The sequence below is a fragment of the Colobus angolensis genome, unplaced genomic scaffold, assembly GCF_000951035.1.
Source record: "Colobus angolensis palliatus isolate OR3802 unplaced genomic scaffold, Cang.pa_1.0 Scaffold58, whole genome shotgun sequence".
In the NCBI taxonomy this organism is placed as follows: Eukaryota; Metazoa; Chordata; class Mammalia; order Primates; family Cercopithecidae; genus Colobus; species Colobus angolensis.
The window spans coordinates 9,097,518-9,116,121 of NW_012119376.1; the positions used below are offsets into that span (position 1 = coordinate 9,097,518).

General features: G+C 40.8%; 1 protein-coding gene across 3 annotated transcripts in view; it reads right to left on the bottom strand.

Annotated features, from left to right (window-relative positions):
* Nucleotides 1-2,873: 2,873 nt before the first annotated feature.
* The window catches only part of PDE7B (phosphodiesterase 7B), a 336,981-nt gene continuing 321,250 nt past the window's right edge, over nucleotides 2,874-18,604 (bottom strand). The window contains exons 10-13 of one of the 3 annotated variants that reach the window (XM_011962107.1): nucleotides 16,658-16,802; nucleotides 14,585-14,681; nucleotides 8,807-8,887; nucleotides 2,874-4,672 (exon numbers count right to left, since the gene is read on the bottom strand). In XM_011962107.1, coding sequence (XP_011817497.1) covers nucleotides 4,437-4,672; nucleotides 8,807-8,887; nucleotides 14,585-14,681; nucleotides 16,658-16,802 — 559 coding nt within the window. In that variant the 3' untranslated portion in view covers nucleotides 2,874-4,436. The remainder of the gene's footprint in view (nucleotides 4,673-8,806; nucleotides 8,888-14,584; nucleotides 14,682-16,657; nucleotides 16,803-18,604) is intronic. The other 2 variants (XM_011962105.1, XM_011962108.1) reach the window with 2 other exon arrangements.

The window sequence follows — 18,604 nt, forward strand, 5'->3', positions numbered from 1 at the left end:
TCATGTAGGCTTGGTCTATTTGACAGTGTTTCAGCTAGGTTCCCATGTACATTTGAAAGTCATGCCTGACCTTTACACGACTAGTGGGGCATATCTTTTGATTTTAGCTTTGTGATATAGAATGTCCACAAATGAAAAAGTAGCTTTGCATGAGTCATTAAGGAATCAGAGGGATTCTGAACACAGATCTTAATAAAATGAATATGGGAGAATACATAAAGATACAAGAAAACATTGGAAACATTGGCAGTGTTCTTTTTCTCCTCTATTTCCAGATGGCTTTAGAATACTCAGTTGTTCTGCTTGAACTGTTCCATTGTTCTTCATGGCCTGTAATCCTGAAATGTGAGACCATATTTTTCACAAATAATTCTTGCACTGAGTTGGCTATGTTTTTACAACTTAAAACATTGTACCTCATTCTCATTCATATATGAGGTTGACAAATATGAGTCAGAAAAATATCAGGACTCTGAGGAAATGGAAAACTGAATGGTGGCCCTGTTTCCCTAACTTGGCACTAAGGAGCAAGTGATACCTTCATGGACATGGGCGTTTCTGTGCCCCCAAAGTGGAATGAGTCATGTGGACCATGTTTGCATCTGTGTTCTTTCCTTGAATGTTTCCTCTCCTGAGCAGTGGGTTCCTTTTATTGAATCTAATTCTTTGGCTGGTAACATGTTACCTGGTGAGAATTAGGATATTTTCATCTTGTGATATTTTAAAGAAATTATCTTTATTTTTAATTGTTCATCTAGACATGCCAATGGCTACTTAGGCCACATTTTGAGCAAAACTCACAAGGTGTTTTTTTTTTTTTTTCCAAACCTCACATGTGTACACAAAATGACACAATTTAAAGGATCTGTTTGAAAGAACAAAGCATGAGAAATACAGTGAGATACAAGCTCATAACCAAACCTAAATCAGTGAGCAGATCTGATTCAACATGAGAGAAGATTACAAAACAAGTCCTAGTTTTGTAGGAAGCACTAACTGAAGACAAAGTTGCAGGACACGCTGCAAGCTCCTTTGTGGGGAGCCATAAGCAGGGAGAAAGAGCCTGGTTTTTACTTAGCCTAGCAGGGAGTTACGGGTAGGTCAGGGTTTCATAAATAAGGTCCTGACAATTCATCACTGCTATCAAAAGGAAGAGCAGGTTTTGCCTATCAGGCCTGGCAGTGATATATATTCTCTCTCTGTGTCTTAATTTGATCTTAACTTTACTGCCAGCTTACTACACACAGTCCTTTGATTCCTTTCTTCTCAAGCAATGGAAGAATTAAACTTGGTGAGTCAACTATTGATGGTCCATGGACAAGGAGAACAAGATTGTAAAGAAAAAAATCTGTGGATGATCCAATAGCTGTGCTTTTTTGTTTTTGTTGTTTCTTTGAGATGGAGTCTAGCTCTGTTGCCAGGCTGGAGTACAGTGGCGCGATCTCGGATCACTACAACCTTCACCTCCCAGGTTCAAGTGATTCTCCTGCCCCAGCTTCCATGACAGGCACACACTGCCATGCCCAGCTAATTTTTGTATTTTAGCAGAGACAGGGTTTCACCATGTTGGTCAGAATGGTCCCGATCTCCTGACCTTGTGATTTGCCCACCTTGGTCTCCCAAAGTGCTGGGATTACAGGCGTGAGCCACCATGCCCAGCCACTGTGTTTGAACTAGTAATTGGACTCCTATTGAAATATTGCAAGAGAGCCACTAATAGGCAAGAAAAAAAAAGACATTTTCAGTCTTTTTCTTTTTACCAACAAATGAGGAACTCAAGAACTCTCCAGTTGAATGAAGGAGGCAGCTGCATCCAGTTTATGCCTCATTTTACTTCAGATTTTTATTGTACTAGTGGCTACATCATGGGCTTACCCATTGGATATTTGGTAGTTTTTTCTCTGTGAGCTCTTCTTCAAGACCTAAGTGTAACGTAAACACTTTTGCCCTATCAACTCTGAACTAAGAACACCTCCAATCTCATTTATTTAAATTATTATATAATTATAATTTAAACAAAGCAATTTTTTTGTCCCAAGGCAGAAACCCCATTAGCTAAAATAGTGTCTTCTTTCTTACCTCTACTTTTCTTGTCCCCAGCAATTGCCTTCCTTGATTTGACCTCATATACATTAAAAATAGACTACTCAAAAGCCTTCTCTGTACCATCAAACCAAAGTAAGACAAGTTTGGAAACAGAAATACATCTGACATATTCACTTTTGGGGCCTCACCAAGCTGAGAACTGCAGAATACTAAAGTGATAAAGAAAAATATATCAGTTCATGGTTTTACAGAAAAAAAAAAAATACAAAGCTAGTGTTAACTTTCCACAACCTTCCTTCTTACCCACATCAATAATTTCAACTTACCATCCACCTATTTCATAAGATCGTCACACTTTCTTGAGCACCATCTGACAGTCTCTCCTACTTTAATGAAAATATAATCAACTCTCCAAAGTTTCCCCTGAACCGTAATTCTGCAAGCCTCAGTCTCTCTATAGGAACTTATTACAGGCCAATCAGTATTTCATTTGTATGTTAGGAGAAAAATCTCAAACAGTTGCACTTAGGAAATGAGTGCTAGCTGTCATTCTATCAGCACGAGGATCAGGTTGATAGTGGCAGGAACAGTCATCTCCCACTACCACACTGTTTAAAAAGAAAGGGGCATCAACAATTTTCATCTAACATTAGTTATGGTGAAACTTCTAAAGAAAAGGTTCAATGCACAGCATTTAGCAGCCTAGAGAAGAATGCTGTAACAGATTTTATGGCCAAGTGTCTGCAGAAAAAATGGCAACGAAATTTCAAGGTGACACTCCAAGCTAGAGACATAATTAACTACAATGACCTGCCAGGAAGGTAAAATCTGTTATAAAACTGAAATATTTTCTTTACTTAAATAATATCAACTTCAGCTAAACAGTTGGGTAGTTGTTCACATGAGATTAAGGAAAAAGAAAAATCCAGTTACTATTGACACTAAAGAAATGCACACCAACCAAACACCAAAAGTACTTTGGTACTGTAGCCATAATAGACAAATGTGTAGCATGGGAGCAGGGAATTCCCTGATGGTTAAATGACAGGGTCATAGAAGGTTTTCGAGACCTGCTATGTCTCCTGTGAGGCTGACGCACCACCATGTTCTGTAACAAGAGTCACATAAACACAAGCTTAGCAGCTGGCTTGTTAAAACATCGCTGCGTTGAAAAGTGACTGGTTCAGGCTTGTTGAAGGGTCTCATTAATCTGAGGAAACGATGCTTGGTGCCATAGATTAAACACTACGGTCTCAAGCGGAATGCATGTGAAGTTTCCAAAATGTTTCCTCAAAGACTTTATTCAGTTTTGGTTTGTGACCTTAGCTGGAAAACATACAGATGGACATGGGAAGGCAGTTGAGAAAGACATCTATGAGGATTTAAGTCGGGCAGCTTTCAGAAGATGAAAGATGTTTAAAGTTAAGGCCTTTATCTGCAAACAATAGTATATTAATAAACTCTATACCATATTTACAAATGCATTCTCTTGTATTAAAACTAACAGTATTCTGTTCACAGTGCCATTGTTTATACAGGTAGCAATCCCATAATACTCATGTATTTTGGCATGGGAATCAGTAGCGTTTGGTATTTACAGAAAATGTACATGGGTGAATATAAACATGTCATGGAATCCATAAAAGACAGATTGGCTAATGGTGCAAAGGAATGAACTGTACAGCACCTTCCCTTCGGATTGGATAGGAAACATGGTTTCTTAAACTGAGAAGATGCCAAGTCTCTGCCCCAAAGTGGCATAATAAAGTCAATAGCAAAACAATGAACCCCCTGTTCAAGTTTGGGTACATTGAATGATCTTAGTCCAAAGTTGCAGATCCATTGTCTAGTGCATAAAATATAAAAGTTAAAAAGATTTATTATTTTTATAATTATTATTAAAATAGAAGGTACTTTCTCTCACACTCATTTGTGCTCTTGCACTTAAGACCAATATCCTTGGCGTTGCAAATATGCTGGTGTTTCTGTCACGCAGATCAGCAGTCAGAGGGCAAACGCTCAAACGCTCCAGACTTAGGAACTGCTGCCTGTTCCAGTGCGACCCGGGGCCATGGCGGACAGGGCAGGAGCACCTCCTTCCTCCTAGTCTTCTCCTGGAGCAGGGTGAGCCTGCCCATGGGATCAGCTCCCACATTACTGAATGTAGTTGCTCATTTCGGCAGCGAATGCTGAGGTGACAAATGGCTTCTGTACATTTGCGAAAAGGAGAGGAGGCAGGTAAGTGGGAGGAAGGTGGCGTTCCAAAGAGCCCCAGGACAACACCCAGAAACTGGCTGGGTTGCTGGGTGAGGGCCCCTCCACGCTGCTTCTGCCCTCTGGGGTCCCTGCCGGAGGAAGGCATCCTCTCTGCCTCTGAGCTGGGCTGGCCTCTAGGGGCTGTCGCCTTCCCGCGCCGTCTGCTCCTCGCTCTCAGTCTCTTGGCCTGCGTGGTCCTGATCCGGCCCGCTGCCAGTGCTGCCCCTGCTTCTGTGCTGCTTGGGCAACAGGCTCTTCCACTGGGCCTTGTTGTGCGCGAGGTGACCCAGCATGTTCTCCGACAGTGCGCTGTTTCCCGTGAAATGGGCCCATTCCCGGAAGAGCGGCTCCACGATGTAGCTCATGAAACCTAGAACAGGCAAGGCCAGACTCAGCACCACGGGGCGGTGAAACCCGCTGCTTTCTCCCTCCCAAGCATGACTGGGGACCCACCATGCCCGACTAATTTTTGTATCTTTAGTAGAGATGGGGTTTCCCCATGTTGGCCAGGTTGGTCTCGAACTCCTGACCCCAAGTGATCCACCTGTCCTGGGCTCCCAAAGTGCTGGGATTACAGGCCTGAGCCACCACGCCCGGCCTTACTTAGGTTTTATTGTATTTCCTTGATGTGTAGCTGTGGGGAGAAATGGCAAATGTTTTCAGCCTAATAAAAATGTCCAGCTCCCGGGCCAGGAGGGTGAGCAAGAGGATGGTGGCTACCCTCAGCCCAGGAGCATAAGATGTGTCACTTTGGGCTTGTCCCTGAATGGCTTTGTGCTTCAGTTTCCTCATTTGTAATTTGTAAAAAGATGCTAAAGCGAATACTAAACTCATAGGGCTGTTATGACAATTAAATGACTTAATGTATGTACAATGCTTAGAAAACTCTTGGCACATAGTAAACTCCCAGTGAATACTGGCTATTATTTGCAGAGAGAGAAAGACGTATAAGTAAAAAATGTTTTAAAAAATAAAAAAGTCTCTGCCGGAGCTAAAGAAGGCAGGTGGGGAAGGGATGGAGAGGGCAAATGACACCAGAAAGGGACACCGCACGAATTTAGATCAGTTGAATAATTCATACCCTTACCCTGTGGGATATCTTTTTCAAGATGATCATTTTACAGTCCTGTCTTGCTTTCAGTTATGTTAAATAACTAAGTTTAAACAAAGTTCACTCATTTTCAATACAGATTTTTACTTGTATAAAAGTCCTGCTTTAATGACTAGATAAGATTGTTTGCTATGAGACCTCTTTGTTTGCATGTCTGTTCTTACATATTTAAGATTTGTTGCTTTCTAATCGTGTTTTGCTGCGTTAATGTGCTTTTTGTAATAAACATGACTTGTTTATTGGAATCATCACAAACTTGGACTTATTTAGGTTTTATTGTATTTCCTTGATGTGTAGCTGTGGGGAGAAAGGCAAATGTTATTCAGCCTAGCAAAAATTTCCAACAGCTAATCCTGTATGTTTACAGGCATGTGAATTACAAGGCTAGATTTGATTATCTTTTTGTTGGACAAATAGCAGACACTTGGCCTTTGAGAATGCCATAGAGATGGAAGAGGGATGCAGCAATACACAGTGTTACTATACATTTCTGCATTGTCTCATCTTATGTGAAATATGATTTAAATACTGTGAGATCATAGTAGAGAACCTGAACTGGAGGGGGAAAGTTAAGCCAGTGACTTGATGTCTGTATTTGGAATTTTGGTAAGGTTGTATAGGCTGTCAGCAGATGAGGATTTCATGTTTTGCTTGCTGTTCTGGAATTTTCTTTACCTCCTCCACAATATCCATATTTAATTTCTAATATCATTCACCTTCAAAGAGATGCGATGTTAGATATCTAAAGACAGTTTGCAAAATTAGACTATTCTCAAGTTCAAAGTGTGAATATTTATCAAGTTTATCTCAGTATAAAAAGGTTACAAATCCAACATTTTAAAATCCCACTCTCGAAAAAAAGAGAAGCCTCATTTTCTTAAGTGACCCTGGCATTATATTTATACTTTTCAGATATAAAGACTTCTTATGCTAGGTAGGAAAGTGATTTTAAAGTCTGAATCGACACCAAGAGGCAGTTTTTCAAATTAAGGCTTCCACGTTATCAGATTTGGAAACCTGTTCCATCAGTGTGTTCTGCCAGCCTCTCTCTTCTCAAGGGATGAACTGACATTGCTGGGCTGTTGTCCTCCTGGAGGAATGGTGGGGTGGTAGGGGGTTGGGGGAGGAAGGGGGGGAGTAGGGAGGAATGGTAGCCTCAGAGTAGACAAGGATTGAAGGAAAACCTCTCTCTTTAGCCTTCTATAGATTTCACCAATTAGAGATTCATCTGATTTAATACCTTTTTATTTTTTGTTTTAATTAATTTTTTAAGAGATGGGGTCTCACCCTGTCGCCCAGGCTGGAGTGCAGTGGTGTGATCATGGCTCACTGCAGCCTTTACCCCCTGGGCTCAGGTAATCCTCCTGCCTCAGCCTCCTGAGCAGCTGGGGCTATAGGCACATGGCACTACACCCAGCTAATTTTATTTTTTTGTATTTTTTGTAGAGATGGGGTTTTGCCTTGTTGTGCAGGCTGGTTTCAAATTTCTGGCCTCAAGGGATTTACCCACCTCAGCCTCCCAAAGTGCTGGGATTACAGGCATGAGTCACCCCACCCAGTTAATACCTTCCTTTTAAAATGTAGAATTTGGTAGAGAGAGGGAAGTGTGGAGCTGGGGAGGAGATATTAAGCCCTAGTTCCATTTGGGTAGATATAAATTACTTAAAAAGAAAAATCAGATCTAAGCCTGAGAGTAGCTCTCAGAAAATTCTCATTTTGGATTGAGGCAGGAAAAAGAGGGGAACATTTCAGTCAGAGGAATAAGGACAGAGGAAATAGCTGCATTACTTAGGACCCACTGGAAAAATCATTGTCTTGGGGGCTAGAGCCTGTAGCATCCACCAAGTTCCGTTTATCTCTTTGGGTTTTTCCTGTTTAGCCTGATCTGTCCCTGCCACCCCACTTCTCAACCCTCAACCTCTATGAGTTGGCAGATGTGGAACAGAAGCAGAGAAAGATCTATGTACTAAGGATTGTTTTATAATCACCTTCCCTTTCTCTTTATTATTGGTGTGCTGGTGTAGCATCCCTAGGATTTTCCTATTCACTCAACCCCCAGCCCCTTTTTAAAAGAGGTATCTATGGTAACCACATTTTCCTGAGCTGAAAATCAGGACATACGATCTGACAAAATAAGTGTGTTCTCATGACAACAACAGGACAGAATCTCTGAAATCAGGTCTGTCTCACAAATCCAGGTTGTGTGTTGAACCACGTGAGTCCTTTTGTTTGGGGGGTTCAAAATGTCATTGACAGTTGCCTGGTAAATTTCTTTCCCGCTAGAGCTTAACACAGGGAGCCTCAGGATTAGGACTTTGGTTAGCATCTAATTTTGAATCATGTCTGCAGAACCTCCATGGCTAAAGCAATTGATAGGAGAGAATTGCCTCCCAGGAGGCTGAGGCTGCAGCTGCATTTCTGTTGCTGATACTCCCCCGCCAGCCACCCAGCAATTCTGTATTATCATCTTTTCTGGGTTCTAGTTTTCTTTTTATGCCACCACCCCCAGCTCCCAACTTTGGGGTGGAGGAAGCTGTTTGATTGTGAAAACTACATAACAATATTAAGGACAGTTTGACTGGTAGTCAGGGTCAGAATTTATAAGGAAAAGAGGTAAAACTCTGAGTTGAGGTTCAATGGAAGTAAACTGCAAGGAAAAGAAAGACTTGCTTTAAAGGTGGGTGCAATTGGTGGAGTGTCTTAAGGTGTGATAGAATTTCTTACTGGAGCAAAAATATTTCTTCCACTACAGTGCCTAAAATTTCCACAGATTTGCTGCTTGGTCTAGTGCATAACTTAATTAGATAAAGCAGTAATTATTTTGGATGCATTGGCATCATACTTTAACAGTTTCCCACCATTGCCATTTGAAAGAGTGTGGTTTAGGAGAATAACCTGAAAATAAGTTTTGAAGGAAGGACTAGTGAAATAGGGGATCCCAGGATGCAGCGGGATAGCATGGCTCACAGGCTCTAGGCCTAGAGATTGGGCTCTTGGGAGCGAGTGTTAGGGATGAGGAGTAGTGACCCAGATTGGAAGGGTCCCAAGGGCAGATTCTGCTGATTCCCACCTTCAAGCCCTGAAGAGAGTGCGAATAGTTGATTCTTATTACTTTTCTTCTACTCTTTTTGGTTTTGATTCTAAACTACAAAATTAAAATAATACAAGTTAAGGGCCTATAACAAAGCTTCGATCCTATGTATCATAAGATCTCGACAGATAATTAGCAGAGTAGTCACGATTAAAATGTTAATTTGGACTCAGCCATTCAAAAGGATGTTGATTAAACCTCCAGTGCTGATCTTTTGAAAGCTCTGTGTAGATCTTTTCTTTGTGACTTTTGTGAGATGTGCCGAAGGTATTTATCTGGAATTAACACTGAATTCAACTCACCAATTTGTATACTAGGGATGGAATCTTTCTGTTGATTACAAAGAGGACTGATTTCCAGTTCAAATTTCTGTTCAAGTTCACCTAAGAAGAAAAAAAAAACAACACACATTGGAAATCTAGAATTTATAAAATGAGTAGTAATAATTTTAATGACCTCGTCGGAAGAAGTTATTCTGGGAATTACTGTTTCCTGACTTGTTATCATTTAAGGACCATTCAGCACCGTCTTGCTCTGCTTTACTTTGGTAGTTTCCGTAATAATTTAAAATACCATGGTGCCAATGACCGTTCATAATGGCTCATTGCGAGTAGGTGTGCTCTGGGACTAGAATAAATTTTTGAACAAGACCTATAAAAACAAGAAAACAACAAATGAGAAGTTTCCTCACATGAAATAAAAGTTCTGGCTTTAAGTGACAGGTTAAGAAAACAGGTTTTATCCTTCCTTCTCCCCACTCCACTTTCACACTGCCTGACCCTAGTCTTGTTTCACCTGAGGACAACCAGGAACAATAAGTAGGCAGGGAATGAGGTAGAAGGACTAGAAAGATCTCATCTAAGCAGCACCTCAGTCTGTAACCACAAAATTAATCAGAATCTTCCATTCTGATTCCTTAGAATTTTACCTAATGCAACTAAAGGTGAAAAAAGTATAAAGGTCAGAATGGTGTTTTTTTTCTTTTTGAGACAGGGTCTCATTCTGTCACCCAGGCTTGAGTGCAGTGGCATGATCTTAGCTCACTGCAGCCTCGAACTCCTGGGTTCAAGCAATCCTTCTGCTTTAGCCTCCCAAGTAGCTCAGACTACAGACATGTGCCACCACGCCTGGCTAATATATATTTTTTAATTTTTATTTTTAGTAGAGATGAGGTCTTGCTATGTTGTCCAGACTCATCTTCATCTCCTGAGCTCAAGCAATCCTCTTGCCTCCATCTTCCAAACGGTTGGGATTACAGGTGTGAACCTCAGCATCCAGCTTGAAATGTTTTTTTTTTTTAATGCCTTTGTCAGCTATTAGGCTGGTGCAAATGTAATTGTGTTTTTTTGCTATTACTTTCCATGGCAAAACCCGCAATTACATTTGCATCAACCTAATAGAAGATCAAAGGAGAAATGCATTGTATAAAACTTCATTGAAATACTTCATCAGTCCTTCCTGAGCATAAAAAATTGAGTGTTTTTTCCAACACAAAAGTTAATCTGGTTAATCAGTGGAAGGTTCACAGTTGTGAATCTACTCTGCTAAAGTAGAGGAGATAAAAACATTTATATAGTGATTACTGTGTGCCAGGCACTGTTCTAAGCATTTTACATATGTTAATAAAAAATCGTCATTGTTTTTTGTAAGAGGCAGGCTCTCACTCTGACACCCAGGCTGGAGTGCCGTGGCGCCATCATAGCTCACTGGACCCTTGAACAATTGAGCTCAAGGGATCCTCCTGCTTCAGCCTCCTGAGTAGCTGGGACTACAGGCATGTACCACCACTCCCGGCTACTATTGTTCTGTTCATTTTTTTTAAAGTAGAGAAAGGACCTCTCTATGTTCCCCAGGCTGGATTCAAATTCCTGGCTTCAAGTAATCCTCCTGCTTCAGCCTCCCAAAGCATTGGGATTACAGATGTGAGCCCCCCTCCCAGGCATATGTTAATTTAATCTAAATAATAACCTTATAATCCCCATTTTACAGATGAAGAAACTGAGACACAGGGAAGGTTAAGTATACTGAGCCAGTATGTTGCCAGTAGGTCACACCAGTAGTAAAGTGGGGAGCCTGGATTCCAGCATAGGAAGTTTGGTTTCAAAGTGTCTGCGCTTAACCATTGAGCTGAAGCCCTCCCGAGGCCACAGTTCTGTCATTTTAAGACTGTAGTCTGCCTCATGGGGTTTCTTGTCCCTGGTAATCCTCAAGGCTGAAGTGGGGAAATCATTCAGGCTTAACCTGAGTGGTTCAGGGCAGTCTGGCCACCCTAACTCTTCAGCTCCAGATGATCATAGCATTCTGAGGGCAGGCCAGGACAGCGTATAATATTAAGACAAACTCTCCTAAAGCCAGTTCCACTCCTCACCTCCATATTTCCGTTAATAGTGATTTTTCAGTCAAGTGTGACACTTGGAGGAGTTGTCTTTTACTTCTCCCTTCCCTTCACCCTCCATCTCATCTGAGCCTGGCTGCGGACCCTGCTACCTCCCTGCTTGTTTCTTCCTCTTAAATCTTGTTTCACATCCTGTTTCTCCCTCTTAGACAACCTTTTTTTGCCCCCTTTCACTGTGCTTTAACCTGGTCTGGTGTGTTGATAATTTATTCTTAGTTGTTGCTTCTTAGCTAGTTTTCTTCTTCCAGTTCTTCTTCCACTTCAACTATACACATTGCCCTAAATGCACTTTTTGAGATGATGCCCATTGTCATGTTCTCTATTGTAGCCTAGTGTCCAGGGGCCTCCACAATCCTTTCATTCTTATCTTCTATGAGACCGAGCTGGTCTACAAGGCAGGGTGCATCCCAGCCTCAGTGGTTTCCATTCCATTCTATCTAGACCAGTGCTGTCCAATGGGATTTGCTGCAATTATGGAGATGTTCTCTACATTGCCCACTGTGGTAGCCCCTTGAAATATGATCAACAAGACTGAGGAACTCTATTTTTTATTTATTAAATTTTAATTTAAATTTAACCAGTCACATGTGTCTTGTTGTTACCATATTGGAAAGTATAGAACAATGCACATCACTCAATACTGAGCTCAGATCCTACCTTTCAAGGTACTGGATCTTCTCCTGTGACCTCTATCATTAGAGGTTTTCCAATTAGATCATTTATTCATTCATTTATTCAACACGCTTATGTTTCAGACACTTTGCTAACCAATGTAGAGAATATAAAGGGGAAATTTGCATAGTTTCTTTCCTGTAGAAACTATACTAATTAGTACTTTGAGAGTACAAAGCATAGACTACTTGTAGTTCTTTGTATTCTTCATAATATCTCCAGTGGGGTTTTGTACATAGGACAATCAGTTTTGCTGAGGACTAGACAAAGCTGGAAGCAGACATTCAATAAAAGGTTCTGGGAAACTAGTTGGTTGAGATGATATCAATCTGTAGTCACAAGAGGACAAAGTCTAATTTTTTTAAGGTTTTTTGGGGAGGAGGAGGGAGGTATATGGTATTTGGAATCCTAATCTCTGTTTTGAGAATATAACAGTTTTTCTAACTCATGAGATCTTGTTTTCCTTTCCCCCTGTGTCTTCAGCCTTGATTTTAAGAGTTTTCCTTTGCTTAACATCATGAATCACATTAAAGATACTTTGTCCAGGACTGTTAGTAGTCTGTGGAAGCCTGCCCGCCAGGAGCAGGCTGGAATGAGCTGAGATTTGAGTCCAAATCTTAAACTGAAAGATTAATCAAAATGACACAAATCACCCTTATAGAATTAAAAAAATAATAATTCAGTAGGGAAGACAGGCAGTTTGGATGACCAGGGAATCTAATCTTCTCTTTTTTTTTTTGAGACAGAGTCTCGCTCTGTCACCCAGGCTGGAGTGCAGTGGCGTGAAGTCAGCTCACTGCAAGCTCCGCCTCCTGGTTGATGTCATTCTCCTGCCTCAGCCTCCCAAGTAGCTGGGACTACAGGCCTCTGCCACCATGCCCAGCTAATTTATTTTTTTGTATTTTTAGTAGAGACAGGGTTTCACCGTGTTAGCCACGATGGTCTCGATCTGCTGACCTCGTGATCCGCCTGCCTTGGCCTCCCAAAGTGCTGGGATTACAGGCGTGAGCCACCGCGCCCAGCCTATAATCTTCTCTTAAAACAAGCAGAATTTCTACTAGACCATAAGGCTATTAAATAAAAAGGACTAGATCTACTCTTTCTATTCTTCCTCTGCCAGGAAACATGCCAGAGGAAGGTATATGAAAGCCTGCTTTTAGTGATCAGCCTCACAAATGTTTTAGGTTTCTCCATGTTATGTGTGCATATATTACTAGGACAATAAGCAGTTTTGAGAAAAGACGATTTTTTTTTTTTTTTTTGGAGACAGAGTCTTGCTCTCTCGCCGAGGCTGGAGTGCAGTGGCATGATCTCGGCTCACTGCAACCTCCGCCCTCCTGGGTTCAAGCAATTCTTTTATTTCAGTCTCCTGAGTAGCTGGGACTACAGGTGGGTGCCACCACACCCGGCTGATTTTTGTATTTTTAGTAGAGACTGGGTTTCACCATTTGGCTGGGCTGGTTTCAAGCTCCTGACCTCAGGTGATACGCCTGCCTCAGCCTCCCAAAGTGCTGGGATTACAGGCGTGAGCCACCATGCCAGGCCCGAGAAAAGAAATCTTATAGGTTACATTTCTTGGTTGATACCATTTACTGTACTTAGTTGACAACTTTGATTTACTGGCACTATGGGCCTTACTATCTACCTAAGTGACATGGTCCTGCCCCAAGGTGCTCAGAATCCAAATAAGGTGCAGGATGAGAAAACAAAAGGTTTACACTGCAGTCGATGCTGACTTGTGCACTTTAATCATGCTGGACATGATTGAATCAAAACCAAGTGGGCTAGAGTAGACTCTTTCCTCTATCTCATTGTTTGATTTGCAAGGCTGGAGATCTTGGCCCCTCTCTCACTATGGTATTTCAATATTTAACGTGTCAAACAGTAAAGAAAGTATTGATTATATCTAATTTAAAGCCCCCTAGCTCCAATTTCATCATATTTCCTTTTGTTTTACCCTTCTTGGAGATTTTATTTAGGGGCAACCTGATATTTCGATTTCTAACCACTTATACTCAATTCAAGTGAAATTATATACAGAGTTGTAGGAGTTACATGAGTCCTTTTATTCTGAGAGAAAGATACAGTGAGCAGAGCCTTCTGGCCCCACATGAGCTCAGTCAATTCTTCTTCTGTCTTTGGGGCCATCACGATGTTATTGACGCATCTGTCAATGGTGCCTTCTCCAAAAGGCTCACTGTTGCTATTTGACCTCCCCACAGAGCTGGTATGTGGGACACTTCAAGCTTTATTTGTTCTCAGCCTCTCAAACCTGATTCTGTCACTAGCATGAGGGCACTGCTGATGCCTGAACAAACATCCTGCACATTGAAACCCAGCCTGAAGAAACAAGGCTGTATTTAAATGCTGATACCCCACCCAACATCAAGATCCTACTTGCTAATTCATTGCTTTATTTCTGAATGAGGTTAATCTTTAAAAAATTATACCCTAGTTCAGAGCCACTTGTCTTTTCACAGCAAAATCCTTCTACCTCACTGTTGAAACTATATTTGAAAGGAAGAACCCACTTTTTGGTCAGCTGTGTCCAATTTCATCATTAATTTTTTTTTTTAAGAAAGCAAGGAGAAAGAATACAAAAGGAGTCTAAGTTCTTCTGTCAGAGTGGAAAACATTGACCTCAAACGACATTTAGCCTTTAGGCTGCACTTAGCTCATTAAAATGAAGGTCAAAGTCAAAATCAAACTGTCCCACACATTCTTATATCCACAGAGGAGAGCCATTTATAATCAATGTCCCACTTTTGCTCATTTTTATTTTGCCTCATTACTACCTGTTTCTGTAGTAAGTCAATACGTCAATGTTATTTATTTTTAACTTTTTCCAAAAAAGCACTGGATTAGTTCCAAGAGAGTTAAAGAGAAAGGTTAGGATAACAAGAGTTGATGAAAGAACAAATGTCGTGATAGATCAGCCATTTCCTGTTTTATTAGGATAAATGCCTAAAAGAAGACAGGGCAATGAAATCTCAGCTGTTGGATCACTACTAACCTTGCCTGTAGAATTCTTCACAGACCCTTTCACTCCACTGCTTGCTCATCTCCCAGATTCTACAAGGATTACAAATGTCGGCACACTTCAAGGCGATCTGAGAAATGACAGGGCAGGGAGAGATTGTCAGAGGATCCTCCTTCAGTTGCAAAGCACCCCAAGCCAAAGGGACTATCAGGCTGTTCAGTCTGCTCACAGTACCAGGCCCATATTTACAGAGTACCTCCCCGACATGCTTCTTCAGGAAACTGCACTTATTCACCACTATACAAAGCCTGCATTGAGAATGCTGGCTTTATAGCAGTGAGGAGAGAAGAGCCGCAGTCCAAGGACATGTAGCTTTGCTGGAAGAGACTTGGGTGGGCAGGCCAAGGAAAGCCATGGCCTGGCTCCTTCTGTAGTCCCACCTCCTGCAGGCAGGGAGGTTGCAGGGTCCCTGGCCAGGCTCAAGTGAGATCATCTGGACCTCACCCTCACAGTAGCCACACTGACTAACTCCATACATCACTTAAATTATGCGTGTTGGCATTTATGTCTCCATGTGTAAACTCAGACTGCCAGTCAGGGAACGAAGTCATATCAAACCTAGGAATGCTTTGTTTGCACAGCTAAATTAGGGCCTTCTTGGCTTGCCTCACACTGGTCTGGATCTGGGATGCCAGCTTTTTGTCAGTAATGATGACCCTACCAGAGTTACCTTGAACTCCCAGAGAAGGAGATTATCCCTTTTAACCACCACCTGCTACCAAGAGACCAGCAGTGTTCATTGGTTTGACCCAATTCCTTGAGCAATGCTGGAGTCTGGAAGAGCCTTGGATCATATCAACTTTCAAATTTAGTTGCTTATATTTGTTTCCTGGTTAGTGGGGGTACCAGTACATGTTGAAGTAGGTAAGTGTCAGAGAAGCCTCCTCCAGCCTCTGCCTTAAGGAATGCATTTGAGTTAGCAAGACTTCCTTTTGAAATGCAAGTGTTCAAGGCCAAATCTTTCAGCTATTCACAACTTGGCTTTAGTCACTTAAATCAGACACCTGGCTGATCCTTGTGGCATTCAGGGACTAGAAGCCTAGTTTGGAAAGAAATAAGGAAGGAGTCATAGTTCTACAGCTGGGAGTAGGGTATTTCCTGGCAAGGATGGAGCACTTTGGACAGCTACAGAGGGTAGCATGAAAGCCTGGAACAAAACTGCATGATTCAGTCTCCAGGTGTAGCTCCATCTCCTCTATCTAGATGAGTCTGGGGTCCATTCACTGTTTTTTGAGCCAAAAGAAAAGGAAGACAAGAGAAAATGGAAGATCAAGAAAGAAGGTTCTGGTTTGGATACCAGGTCACATTTTTATTTGTGATGTCCACTCTGCCCTGATGTAATTTGTCATGTCACAAATGGCTTCTTGCCATGGAGTAAAACAGGAATGGACTTGACCCAATGTAATTCAATTCAGTTTGACTTTATTTTTTTCTGCCTAGAAATAAGATCAGATAAACATGTTTTAAGACCCAGATGAAAATAGAAGTTTAGATAGTAAAAGGAAATCAAGTTAAATAGGTTTAAGGTAAAGGGAGGCCACTTGTCTTTCAATTTTTGTATGTACTGTAGTTAATATAATATGCTTTTATGTTTCAGAAACAGATTTTTAAAATTGCATGGGTATCACAGTAGCTGATTTTATACCAAGCCACAAAATGTGGTAGACCGTTACTGCATGCAGCCATCCAGCAGGATTACTCTGTGATAAATGAGTTACTGAACAAGAAAAATGAGATATTATCAACTTGTTGACCTAAAACCCAGATTTTGCTTGGTTGGGAACCACTTATAACTTTCATGCATTTCAAAGCCTTTACTAAAATAGGTCACTGCTCTAACTCATACCATCGGAGATAACTCCTTCTCAAATGTGCTAAAATTATTGATCATGGCCCTGAGTGGATTTTTGTTGTTTTGTGTTTTGTTTAGAGACAGGATCTCACTCTGTCACCCAGGCTGGAGTGCAGTGGTGCAATCATAGCTCACTGTAGCACAGCTGAGTGTTTTTACTCAACAAAAAGAATGACTTTTATTGTTTTGTTTACCTGAAGCATAAAGTGCCTGTCGTGTGCGTCCTCCAGTCTTAAGTCTTTATTGTGGAGGTGAGCTTTCAATCTGGTCAAAAATTCATTCTGCCTGTTGATGTCTGTTGCCAAGATCAAGGAGCCCAGCTGCTGTTCAATATCCTGTCTGCATCCACAAGAATGAAAGAGAAAAACACACACAGCAAATCCCTTTGATGAGGGTGATTGATTTCATCATCAGGTGGCTTATAATCTAATTTCTGCCTTTGATTCTGTTTATTACACAATGTGCCGGTCTTTCACTGCCTAAGAGTAAGTCTCTCACCCACCAGTTCCGTCCTTGGACAGGAGGCATGCCAAGAACTGTATAAAGTGATTGAAACCTTGAAAAACGAAGTTGTGCTAGTGTAGACATTCCTATGGGTGGAAAAACCTGAAAGCCAAATAGAAATGCATGCTTTAGGGAGGACACAAAAGACTAGTGGAATCATGAGATCTGTGGTGTGTTTTTAGGGTTCATACGTGAAGATGTGCATGGAGAGAGAAAAGGGCATAACAATAGTAATAAAAATGAGAATAATAGTAAGTGGTACTATGGGATGGAAAGATCCATCAATGGAACACAATACATAGACCAGAAAGAGATTCTGGAACTTCAAAAACAATAACTAATTAAGACACTGTTATAAAACCAGTGGGCAAGAGATATATTAGTCAACAAATGGTATAGAGAAAATGGGATATCTTAGAAAGATAAAGCAAGTTAGAGCTTTACCTCACATATAAAAAGTAATACAGGAAAGATCTATAAATATTTGTAAAATTTACCTTTAAAAATAAAATATATTTAAGTAGAGTGCAAAGGGAATACATATATAGTTTAATGAATAAATAGAAAATGAACACCTTGCAATCACCACTCAGGTCAAGAGCACTACCTGCCAGTACCCCAGAGGTCACATTGCCTGTTTCATCACATCCCCTTTCCTTTCAGGCCCGGAAGTTAACCACTTTCTTGTTCTTTGTTTTAATAATTTTCTTGCTACTTAGGATTTTACCACCTGTGAGTGCATCTCTAAACCACACAATTTAACTGCTTTTGAACTTTAAGTTATATGGTATGTATCAGTGACTGACTTCTTTAGCTAAACATTATGTTTTTGAAATTCCTTCACGTTGATGTATAGGCTATAGTTTATCCTCTTTTGTTATAGTGTACACCACTCTGTAAAATTCCATCGATAATGAACTCCATTCCATTATCCATTCTACTTTTCACGGTCACTTGAGTTTTTTCTAGTGTTTGGCTACTATGAAAAAAGCCACAGTAAATATAATTATATACCTCCAGTTATGCATTTCAGAAGTCACCCTAGGGTTTATATTCAGGAATGCAATAATTGGATGACAGGGTATGTTTACCTTCAATTTACTAGATAATGTCAATTATTTCCAAAATGATGGTATAAATTTGCACTCCCAGCAGTAGCAGATGAGATTCTCATTGTTCTACATTCTTACCCTTTACATTTTTTGCCAGTTTGATGGACATGTCATGCAACTCACTGTAGTTTTAATATGAATTTTCTTGTTTACTAATGAGGCTAGACATATTTTCATGTGTTTATTGGCCATTTGTACTTCTTTTGTGAAGTTTCTACTCTAGTTTTTGTCTATTGTTCTGTTAAGTTCTTTTTCTTTTTGATTCTGAAATTCTTTACATATTTTAAATGCTGGTCCTTTGTCAGCTACGTGTTGCAAATATTGTGTCTGTGGTTTGTCTTTTAGCTGTCTTTATGATGTCTATTGATGAAGTCTTAATTTTTATAATTTTTATTTTAAAATTTATAAATAGAGATGGCAGTTTCACTATGTTGACCAGGCTGGTCTCCAACTCCTGGCCTCAAGTGATCCTCCCATCTCCACCTCCCAAAGTGCTAGGATTACAGGCATGAACCACAATGCCAC